General features: G+C 32.5%; 1 protein-coding gene across 2 annotated transcripts in view; it reads right to left on the bottom strand.

Annotated features, from left to right (window-relative positions):
- LOC130898066 (homeobox protein aristaless-like) overlaps window positions 1-13,164 on the bottom strand; it is a 114,051-nt gene that overhangs the window by 22,839 nt on the left and 78,048 nt on the right. For both annotated transcript variants that reach the window (XM_057807112.1, XM_057807118.1), the window contains one exon: window positions 1,643-1,880. In XM_057807112.1, the coding sequence (XP_057663095.1) occupies window positions 1,643-1,880 (238 nt within the window). The remainder of the gene's footprint in view (window positions 1-1,642; window positions 1,881-13,164) is intronic.

Raw genomic sequence — 13,164 nt, forward strand, 5'->3', positions numbered from 1 at the left:
AGAATCAAATCTATTGTCTAATGATTCTTTTGTCGACAAAAATAATAACACACTCCGCAGCTATCAATAAAACATCTGGATACAAATATTTTCTTCATTCGAGTTCTAGCTTTATGATATGCCAAAATATAAGAAAGAAAAGATCTTCAGAGCTTACTGCTGAGTTATCAGCAAAAATTTCTGATCTATCTATTAGTAAAAAGACTTCAAGAAGCCAGAAAAAAGCGTGAGTCTTCAGTGACATCAAGAAAGGTCCGCAGTAACATTGGAGAAGATTAGTCAGAAGAATCAAATTATGAGGTGAGATAGTACATCTAACGCTCCTATAGAATGTAATAAATTGATTCAATGTTACACCTAATGTAACCTTAGTGCGTCATTAAGTAGACGAATAATTTGAGTAGCAGTTTGTGATACCCACAGCATAACACGATAGCGGTAGCATAATCGTATGGGATTACATGACTGGTTCTGAGATTGCTGAATTGTTCGTGCATGTAGGGGTTATGAATTTTACAAAGTACACAAATATACTGCCCTCACTTATGAGACTTTTTCGCGATATTATATTCCAGCAAGTTAACGCGTCATGCCACAAATCTTCTTACATTATGACATGGAGTCGAGAAAGTTACATCGAGCTTCTGGACTGGCTTCTCCAGTATACAAATGTGAGCCTCATAGAACATTTATGGGGCTTACTGAAGCGCCACTAAATCAATAGCAATGCTGAAACCTTGCATGTGCCTGAAATAAAATAGGAAGACTGAAAATTTCTCACAGTCTTCATATCACGAAGAATTTTTGTTGTAACTAAAGCAAAGGGTTGATCCACAACATTTCCTTAAATAGTAATATAAATTTGTAATATTTTTAGTTTTTTTAACAATCTACTACTTCTCCAATTCGCCTGTATAATGGTGTATTTTAGTAGAACATTGAAAAGCTTTTTAAAATTTTTTAAAGAATATCAAACGCATTTTAGCCATTAGATTGAAATCATTTGAAAAAGGTTCCCTATTCTGGGTTTGATGACACCTGTTTTTGTTTTCGTAACGTTTTCGATAAAATAGTTTTGTAAAATTAGTGAGACAAAACATAAACAGGAGACCATTAAAATGATATGGATAGAAATATAATAATCTTAAAAATTCGAGTAGACATCAATAATTCCTAATATTTTCAGCCAAAACGTACAATGTTAGTACTAATTACGGGAATGAAACTAAAACAAAGGTGATGGTATGATATTTCAAATTTAAAAAAAATTTGGTACGCCCATGAAAACAGCGCAAAATGCCGATAATTAAACAGAAGCTGGTAGCAAACAGAAAAAATGTTTATATATACGTTTTCTATCTATATTACTATCATTCTGAGAGGATATACCTAGTTAACTCGAATCTCTCCTTCGAAATAATGTGTCAGACGTCAATTACCTTAACATGTATCATTAAAAATGAATAATTCATCATTTTTTTCGTAATTGATGGGTATGAATTTAAATTCTTACCTTCGTGAGAATGCTCATTTTCAATCTAAATGTATTTTTAGCAGCATCAGAAAAGAAAAAGAGAAAAATACATTACTTCTGAATGCTACCGGTAAACTCAATTCATCAGTATTTTGAATATAAACTAACCTTGTAAATACATCAGGATAATGAGTTCTGGAAAACGCTTTCTCTAATTCCTCTAATTGGTAGCTAGTGAAAGTCGTTCTATATCGTCTTTGTTTTCTTTTCGGAGCAAATTCGTCGGGTTCGGGATCACTTCCGTCGCTTTGTTCAGGTCCTGCAGGTCTAGGCTCTACTCCAGCGTTTGGTGTTATTTCTTCAGATACGCCCATTATGTCAGGGTTAGTGTCGGATGGAGCTGATTCTAAAACAAATGTACATAATTTAATCAAGAAAGAATCAACATACGAGGTATGATCCGAACAAATTGTTACAAGCCGTACTATTTGGGGACCACATATTGTGAAGAAACGCTTAGAAAATCTGGAGTAACCTTGATGACGACACTCAATGATAAGTACTTCTCGTCTCTGAAGTTGAAAGAAAACACGATTTTTTCAAATAGTGATGTGACATGTGTTCTGATAAATGTTTAAATAGACTTTCCGCAGAATACGCGTTTGTCCTCTTTATTCGGTTGAAAACAGTTTTTACTAACCATTTTGAGGGCAGAAATTAATCAGGGGGAGCCAAATCAAGTGAATCTGGTGGATAAGGAAATACATGCAATACCGTTCGGCTAATTTATCTGCAGCAAAAGCGGAAGAATGGGCAGACGCTTTCCAATGATGGAGTAAAACCCCCTCTGTTCTTAAGTTTGCCATCAAAACGTTCCAGCAAATCAATATAATATCGGCCAGTTATTTGTCTAATTTTTCCAAAATAATAAATGAAAATTTCATGTTTGGAATCTGAAAAAATGGCTCAGTTTTCTCGGATGAAGTTTCGCTTAAGTTTATGGCGTATATGGAAAATTTATCTACTATAACATTTGAACGGAAATTTACTAAGTTTGAGGATATTCAAACATTCGTTTGAATTTTTAATGCGAGCGAGGATTAATATCAAATAATTGCGTACTGACCTTGCGAACAGCTTTTTTTTATATTAGTGGAATATAAAAATGATTCTATCTGTTAGATTTATGTGAAATTTTGACAGGTAATATTATAAATATGGCGGAAAATAACAATGTAATCGATGTAGCGAAAGTGTTGAAAATTTATTCTCATATTCATCCGCCCTCGTGACATATCTGATAATGGCCCAGTTTGCACGTATTATTAACAAAAAAAACTATTGGAATGAACAGATGTGCCAAATATTTGCAATAAAAGGAATAGGAGCTACAAATTTTCAGCCAATAGTAATGTTACAACCAAGATTATCCTGTTTTTAACTTTTCCATTGAGCTATCAACTTCATGGAAGTTTAATAACAATTGATTATTCTGTTATATCGAGTAGTTTGCTAGATATTTGATAATACATATATAATTAATCTGTGATATATGGAGTGGGGCAAGTAATTTAACAAGTACCTATTCATATTATGCAAATGATAGAGCTAATTATGATAATGAATCTTCTCATTGTCTAAGAACCAAAGAAATAATGCTTTAGATTAATTAAAAAGATAAAAATCAGTGTTTCGATTGAAGAATAAAAAAAAATAAACGATACATAGATGTAGTTTTTTAAAGTAATTAAAAGTTAATTTCACGGTTCAAACCTCAACGTGACAACTGAATACTAAATGTACGCCTATATACAATTAAATCATTAGTTAAATGTGAATTTTCATGGTATCATGAATAAACAGAAATGTCGAAACTCATTTGCCTAATATGCTATTGTTTTATTGACGTTCGGAATCAGTTTATCCAAACAACGCTAATCGCTACACATTTATTCTGTATAATTTTAATAAACGCTACAAATGTTTCCGGTTTCTCTTTTCATTCTGCACAGAACACTAACAACGTTCTTGGTTTGTGTTGTGTGTGTATAATGCAACAAGGATCATTGTTGTGGGATTGTGGCAATCAAAACACTGAAGTGTACTTTATAATATGTTTTCCAAGCTTTCGAATAACTATGTATTCATCATCGAATACATATTAAATTCATTAAGTTCAAAAACCAAACCAAACTGACAATAACATAATTATAAAAAAATAGTTTATTGATTTTGATGGTTGTGGGTTTTTGAATTTGAAATCCGTCCAATTGAAAGTTATGTTAGCTTAGGTCGTTAAAAATGTCGTTGAGTTTTTATAGGTTATGTCGTTACAAACGTCGTTGAATTTTTATAGAATTTGTTTTTTCAAAATCTAAAAGATATGCTTAGAGTACATGGAGTTTATTTAAATCAGTTTTTTTCTATTAATACACTGATCGTTTTATGTAATTAATTTCAGTTTTTAAAACTTTGGCAGAATTATGGTATTTGGAAGTAACTGATTTTATACATGATATTATTGTCAGAATTAGTATTAGTAGACAATGTCAGATGTATTTTTAAATATTGAATTAAAAATTTTTAGGACACTATCTTTTATCTGTTCAATTAAATTAATCTTAGTGTTACCTGGATGATATGAATATGAATAATAAAGAATAAATGGTATATACTATACGCAACTGTAACCATATAATTGAATTGAAAATGTGCAACTTCACATTAATATTTTTATGGGACTCTGAATTTATGGAAAAACAAGAATCCCTCAGTGGCGCTTACGACCTCGATAGATTCGCCGCTGATGTTTTTTGTTTTAATATACGTGATCGAACAGGCAGGTGTCGGATTAACAACGGTTTCCAGCTCTCTCTCATTAAACATTTCCTATTTCCCCAAGTTAAGTGTTTATTCAAGCAATAATTAACGTGAAATTAAATAATATCGATGCGTTCTGTAAGAAAATTATTCAACTATATATCAATTATTGATATTTGCAAATAATATAGATTTCTTATTATGCTCATTGATTCTAATTAAGAATGTAAGTGATATGGGCTATGACCAAATGACCGTTAATGGTAAGAGATTAGATCAACGAAAAACAGTGGACCTCTAAACCCACAATACTAGGATACGGACGGCTCCAGGATAACGGACGAAGAAGCGGATTCACTCGCCAAATTGAAATTAGAAAAACTACTAATAGGACCAGACCCATTATTCGTGTAGTAGTCTCTCACAAGACAAAATCTGCAACGATGGATGGAAGCAAGTAGCGCGAGAGAAGCTAAAGTACATACTACCTCTTTTCTTACCAATCAACTTCTTCGCTTAAACAGTTCTCTGACCAGATAAGTTCATCTAAGACGTCATCTCCATGCAATAGAACGATTCGAAATGACCCTAGTGCATAGAGGAGGACCAAACTGCGGACCACGTCATTGATGAATGGCCAGAGTTCAAATACATGGGGAAGCCTTACAGTTTGGATAGTGACATTTAAAACTTCAAGTCAAGCCGGATTATCTTTTCCGAGGACATTGGCCTTTGGTAGATTTCAATGGGACACGACGGGCCTATTTGCGCAACGGTCTCTGACCACCCACTAACAAAACTAAGAACTACGACAGTGCAAAAAATAACAAATAACTCATCATCATCCATGGTACAAACAAACAATTTAAAAAAATATTATAATCACGACAATTTTTTAAAATAGTGTATGAATGCGTCATTAAGTGTTCGTTAACCGTAAAGCAGATAAACGTAATTATATTAATTAGTTGGTATAAGTTAATGTCTGCCCGCATTAAAATTTACTCAATGTGACATTCTATAAATATACGTTTAGACCTATTTTATTTCTAACGGAATCAAGCGATATGAAACAATGTGCTTACACTACGACCGGTATAAAGATAGCAATAATAGAATAGGGTAATTTTATAACAATTTTATCCTAACTCTCAGTGGCGGTTCCCAAAATATTTTTCCAATTTTGTTATTTTTTAATCCACTTCGAATTCAATCCTCTTCTTTTTCTCCTTATAATCATCTCTACGAATCACGTACAACTCATTCAGATTCAACCTCTCTTCCTCTCATCTTTATCTGATATTAAATTACTTTGTCTACCGAGTGTTCTAATTTCTTTTCATCTTTTATCCTCTCCATTGTTTTTTTGTCTATCACATTGACTGCTTATTTATATATTTCTAATATCCCTTGAAATTTGCACACCATTGTACGTTCAATTACATTCACACAATTTTTGTATGAAACGATATACTCTGTAAACGTAAAAGTAAACCCTGTATAAAAAATTTATATAATTACTTGTCAATTAAAATACCTAGCATTCTATAATATTTTGATTAAATACAGACTCGTTTATAAAGATATTAATGAACTTTTACTATTTTTATCCTGCGAGATTTCTAATTTTCAATATACTACAAAAAAAAATGGAACTTTCTTCATACACAGTTCCAGTTCTAGACGATTATCTGAAGTAAATATATGGAAATGATGATTAATAGTCAATGATCCATCATCAAGTCGACATCGATGATCAAAACAAGCTCATAACGGTACAACGTAATTGCTTTTTGGATGTAAATTTATTTCTAACGCGATTAGTGTCCGCTACGGTATAATTACATTATCCAATTAGATTTAATAGAGCTGGGATCGTTGAGCACGTCCTATGTAGCATCCGACCTTGGGCAACGGTGATGATGAACCAAACCTTTCAGAAGCTATCACGCTGAGTATAGCTTCTTTTTTAATGTAAAACAGTTTCAGCAACTGCTCTAATCCTGGAAACATCTTTATAGCCTGATCGATTATTAAATTAGTGGGTATTTCATTTTCTCTGTATTTATTTTATTTTCATATTTCATCGTCAGTATATTCGCTCGTATCCGTATCATCATTTCGCCTCTGCGACACTTCACTGTTTAAAGTGTGCAGCTTTTTAAGGAATTGTATTGAAAAATTGAGAAATACTTTTTGTTGTACGTTTTTAAAATCTCTTTATTACCAATATTTATTCAACTTTTTTGGTTTGAAGAGATGAAATTTTCTAATCAAAGTATTCACTAACTTTTAAAATATTGACTTGAAATTTCATATACAGAGGGTATCTTATAAGTAATTGACTAACAACTAATAAAAGCAGTTATAACATTCGAATAATATTACATCAGATTCAAAACAATTTCGTGTGTTAATTTATCATTGCTTCTTTGAAAAAAATGCTGTACAAGCTCTGAAATGGCTTCAAAATTGTTATTCGGATTATGCTCCATCGAGAAGAACCATTTGTTATTGTATTGCTGCATTTAAACGTGGTCGTACAGTTACCGATGATGGTTGAAGTTCTAGTCGTTCAATTGAGGTGGTTACTCCAAAAACTGGTTATATACAATCGCAAATTGAAACTGCGTGACATAGCTGAGGGCGTAAAGATATCAGAAGGCAGTGTGTTTACAATTATGCATGAACAATGACCACGAGACAGCTTTTTTTAAAGTGGATGCCGCGCTTACTCATAGTCGATCAAAATCAACAACGTGTTGATGATTCAGAGCAGTAATTGGTCATGTTTACACGTAATAAATCAGTTTTTTTTGCGATATGTGACAATGGATGAAACTTGGATCCATCACTTCTCTCGGGAATCAAAACGTAATCATATGAGTGGACTGCAGCCAGTGAAGAATGTCGAAAGCGTTTAAAGGCCTAACAGTCAGCTGAGAAGGTTATGGCTTCAGTGTTTTGTGATACGCATGAAATATTGTTCATCGACTATCTTCAAAAGGGAGAGACAATCAATCGCGACTTGTTGGATCGTTTGAATACAAAAATCAAGGAAAAACGGACTCATATGTCGAAGAAAAAGCTATTGTTTCACCAAAACAATGCACCGATTCACTAGTCGTTGGCAATGATGGTTAAATTGAAGGAATTACACTTCGATTTGCTTGCTTATCCGCAAGTAATTGCTGAAACTGAAGATTATTTTGAGGAAAAAGACAAATCCTTTCACAAGCACGGCATCGAGAAGTTAGAAAAGCGTTGAAATTATTGTATTGTTCTTGAAAGAGTTTACATTGATGAATAAAATCGATTTTTGGCAAAAGAAGTATTTTTCTTAGTTAATAATATAAATATAATATAAATAATAATAACTAAGTTAATAAAGTTAGAAATTTTTATGCAACTTCGCCTATCACATTCCATGACCTGGCGGGCTATACGCAATATTTGCTAAATTCCAGCTGTAAACAGTCTTCGTGTATTCGTAAAAGAAATCTGTTGTTTCATTAAGTTAGAACCAAATAAAACATTATGCGTTAAGTTTTCTGAGGAGTGTAGCTTCAATTATAAATATAATATGTTGACAAGGTGTCGAAATCATTTCATTTACTTTGTAACGTCGATAAATGTAGGTATACACCTATATTCTGGTAGTCATCAATTATGAAAGCGGAAGTTGAAATTTCCGACCTGCCTCACTTACAACTACTTCCTGTTTCAATATTATCGTTGTAGGTATCGTATCGTACTTGAGTAATTAATGTACAACCACCCTAATCGATTTAGTTTTGGTAATTGCCACAAGGTAACATAAATGTATTATCGGTTCAACAAATCAACCCTCTGAAAATGTTTTTCTACCAAATTAACTATAGAATTAGTTTCATCGTATTTTCAAAATATGTTTTCTAATTTGATAAAACATGAAAAAGTTAATTAATTAAAACGTTTTTATATACTATTCACAAGTTTAGTCAGAAATTAGAATTTACACATGACGTTGAACTACTTTTTTCGTAAACAAAACAACTACATTCAACTCAGGTCGTTAATCGCGAATTTTCAAATCGAATTCGAAAGATTACAGTAATATTCTGCCTTTATTGTTTTGCCAGTGTGAAGTTGATTCACTGAAAAAATTCCTTTCCTTATAAAAAACTAATGCCAACACCTTCTTGTGCGATTTTTAGGCCCTAACTTGTTTGGAGACTTAGCACCAGGTTAGCTCCATTCTTTAGCCTTTTGTTTTGATTAATACTAATGGTGATGGAGCCAAATCTCATCTTCATTTGGAAAACAACGCACAAAATCCTTTCTAAAATACTCAAATGTTATTGAGAAAGTAGCATATGAGTGTGCCTTGGTTCAGTCTGCGCAAATGCGGCACTCATTTTGGACAGGTGTAATCCAAGATATTAGCAAACATATTGCTTATACTGATGAGATTCCTAGAGCCTCCACCAAAATTCTCTCGGTTAATCAACGATCTTGCATATTTCTTGTCATTTCGTTACGTTTTTTGGTGTTGATACACTTTTTGGACTTCTTTCACGTCACAAGTCTAATATCACTATCTCGTATTGAACGAAAGAACAGGCTGAACAGCAGTTTATTATATATTTTTGCTCTTACCTATATAAAAACGGGTATTTACTAGAGATAAATGAATAACTTCCAATAAATTCTGAATCGACTAATATATTTGCGCAATTCTAATTATAAGTATCAGTAGATGCAGTAAATGCCAATTAAATTGAATACTAAATTATTAAATAATTTACATGCAAATTTTATCAACATGAGGAATAAAGCAATGAAGCAAATGAGTTGATTCAATTAAACTAATTTTCCATTTAAATCACGTCATTAATTGTTCAAGTCAATACAGGGTAACATCAACAAAAAGTTGATATGTAGTCCTAATAAAGAAATAAGCTGTAGGTTGGATATATGAGTAAGTTAGTTCGTTTGTGATAGTTTGATTTTTAGTAGCGAAAAAAAAAGAGGAAAGAGAACAATGTTCTTCGCATTCAATGAACGCAGCAGTCGACAAACAGTGCGCTAAAAGTGAATGGTAAGAATAAACAAAAAGAAATAAAGAGGGAAAATGTGACAAATCAAGAATAGTCGAAACAGAAGGTACTATAAACGAAAAATCTATCAAAGGTTGTGAATATATTTATATTTTTCTCAGAATAAAAAACAGATAAAATTGATATGATAAACGTATAATGTACCGTGGTAATGAGTTTATTAATTATAAAATTGATAGTTTTATTTTCAATTAATTAATGAAAATAAAGGTTTCCTATAGGGTTGGAAATATCCTTTGTAGTTTTTTTCTGTTTTTTATTGTATAATTGAATGCTTTTCAAAACCTTGGACTTGACTTCCTATTTCACTTGTTCAACCGAAATAAACTTTTAATTAAACATAATAAGTACTTTAATTATAATATATATCTAAACAAAAGATAAGGATATTTCTAAATCGTCGTCCTATATTCGGAACAATTTGAAATTATTTATTGTAAGTATATTTCTTGGATCTGTGGTAAACAGAATTCAAAATTGCTTATTTCTAAGAATTTGGTTGGTTTCAAAAATACTATTGAAGAGTCTATTAGGGTTATTGGACGAATGTTGCAAATTGACTAAATGTGTCCCAAAGTGTCATGGTGAAGATGGATAATTGGTTCCAGGAAATTGGAACTGTTGCTAAAAGACGAAGAACTAGATGACCCAGAGAAAGAACTATAATTGATAATCGTTACTTAGGATTTACGGCTAGTAGAAATCCTCATAATATCTGAAGAGTCCTGCGAAGAAAACATTTTAATACTAGAGGTGTTTCTGTATTGATCTCAATAATAAAGAGAAGAATCCCTACTGCGATTTTAAGATCCAGGCGACTTATAAGGAGAGTACCATAGAAACCCCCACATAAGCAACAAAGATTACCTTGCGCATTGTAACAACACTGTCGTAATGAAAAGAGGAACGTGATCTTCATAAGTATCATTATGGATTGTTCGCAGATCATATAAGAGAACGAATAGGGATAAGTCTATTGAAGCCCTTGCATCAACGATCTGTCCAAAAAATTTACCCCTCTTGAGGAGGATAATTATAAAATGAGTTGATTATATTAGATAGAAACTTAACTGACAAGTACATTGGGATCACATGGTGGCCAACATAATGCTACAATTTGAAGTTGCTCAAAAATGAGCTGGGTGAGTTCAATTTTATAGATGATAATGCGAGATAAGGCAATGGTTTTAGAACAAATATGAAATCAAGGTTTTCTTCACGTGACACTTCCACCCAGGCCGCCTGTATTAAGTCCCAGTCCCAGAGTATGCTTGGGATCAGATCAGACAAAAAGCAAATGACGGTCACAATCCGTGACCAGAAACCATACAGCGTTTTTCACAACTTTGGACAGAAATAGCACCAAATTCATTTGTGGAAAGCATGTACTGCTGTAAAATGCCTCGATTCGTTTTTGGCATTCAAAATTTAATCGATTTTAAATAATTGTTCATTTTTCAAATATACAAAAAAATGAGCAGATTATAACATATGGATATATCACAAGTGACATCTACATGACAACGTTTAGAATTAAAAATTCAAGCAGGAAGGAAATCACATTTTTATTACATTAGATATTATTCTCCTTTGATTTTGCAAGTGAGCTCATGTTATTAAGATCTTTTTTTATTTGGCTGAATCCCTCCCTGCACATTGTTGGCTTACTCTGAAGTGGAACATGAACCAGAAGTTGAAATAACGTCGAAGAACGAAAAAAGCGAGTACCGAGCGATTTGTGGAATGAAAATGACAATTTCATTCCTTGTATTCGCATCGGACAAAAAAATGGAATTCCGCGGAAATGAGCACCGTACATCTATTATCTTTTTCAATTTAATTAAAACATAAAATAACCATAAGCCTACGTTGATGAAATTATTCGCACACGTCACATTCTTCTTTCGGGACGGGAACGCAGTCGTTTAATTTAAACATAAGCGTACCAGTTTCAGGGGAAACAGGATTTTAATCTGTAGCATATTTTATAGTATATAGGAATAATATTAATGAAAAGTATGAAGACGAAAATAAGTTGAACGAATAACGAATGGAATTGAAACAACATTAAGCCTATTAATATCTAAATATCGTAATAAAAAACTTCGAAAGCTGAATAGGATATTGCCAAATAGAAAATGTTATACACGGGGACAAAAGTTTAGTTTCTATTATTTATTTTTCTTACTGATCCAAAAACTCAATTCAATGGAAACAATGAGTGATTGACAATTTTTCAGCGAATAATGTTGATCTAAATTTAAGTTTTGCTGATATAGAGCGATTTTTAAGTCAATTAACTTTAAAATTGCGTTTTTACTTCTTGTGCTATTCAGAAAGAAACACGAAAATGTGACTTTAGCTCTCGTTGTGCATGCAAATGAAAGAGACTATTATGCTTAGAAAAAAACTTAATCAGAAACATAAAAATTTAATTATAATATATAATGGCGGTTAATAGGTGCAAGTCACAGGGATTTTTAATCACTACATAAATAAATGCAGCGAAACAATTATTAAAATAGATAGCGAATCACGGAAGTTTTATTAATTAAATTAATTAAATTCCATGTTCTAGGACTAATTAGCGATAATAAAACATTTATTACTGTGACTTGAAGGTCGACAATTATCAATATTTACGTAAGCACAACATTTTGTTAATTAATTTCTGAATTTAAAATTGCTTTATCTCAAATGATGATTTTAATTATAAAAAATCATTTTTATATCTAAGAGTTTTATTTGAGAGCTTTAAACAATTTTCTGAATCGATTCAAATTAATATTCTTCTTGATATTTATTATCGTATTCTATGGTTTTAAACGTTCAGAAAGTTCTATGAGACCTTGGTAAAACCATTCTTTGGGCTTGGATGCCAAAAATGTGAACTGCATTTTCAACATCTTCTTTGGTTTCAAATTTTTCCTATGCAAGAATTTCGCCATGGATCTGAATAAATAGTAATCTGTTAGTGCGAGATCCGGACCATCTGGAATGATTTCGAAGTGTACTTAACGTTGATAATTCCAAACTCACAACACTTTCCGGTTGGAGCGACCTCCCTTTTTTTCATTTTATGTGATGAATTTAAATGGTAAATTATGAGACTGATAATAATTAGTTTTGCTCGCGAATCACTTTAGGATCGATCGCATGCGTACTCGCAAAATTGTCGTTCACGGGAGTAAGTGATCGACTCGCTATATAACTCAACCGTCCTAGATTGGCACTCGCGACCTTGGGTTCAGATACGCTTTAACAAACCCCCCTCATCAACGTAGAAAGGTCGGTTTTTTACACCCTGCTGCACAGTCGATCGCCATAGATTCTCCAGGAGTTTGTCGTTCGGTAGACAGAAATTGTAATGCACACATGCGCTCGGCGCTCAAACGTGCACACACGTTTCCATATATGTTATAAGTGGCGACTTATCGGAGATAGTCAACAGCATCATTCGCAAAATTTCGTGACCTTTTATTGTGGAAAATATGATATCCTAGTATATTTAAGAAATGAATTGTAATTTAGATATATTGTATGATGCTAAGAGAGATATGTACCTATTTAGAAATACAAAGACCCAAGAGGAAGCCAAAAATGTCTAGATCTCCTCATACTTTCCAGTTGTGATTTTCATATTATATTCTTCAAAGTAATTCCAGTAAATGTGTATAATTTTCCTTTTAACTGAACTGAATGGTCAACCCGAACAGAAGCGAACACAAAGTCATTATGTCAAACAATCGGAAGGTGTGTACTCCGGAGCTC

This window comes from Diorhabda carinulata, chromosome 1, assembly GCF_026250575.1.
Source record: "Diorhabda carinulata isolate Delta chromosome 1, icDioCari1.1, whole genome shotgun sequence".
NCBI classification, from domain to species: Eukaryota; Metazoa; Arthropoda; class Insecta; order Coleoptera; family Chrysomelidae; genus Diorhabda; species Diorhabda carinulata.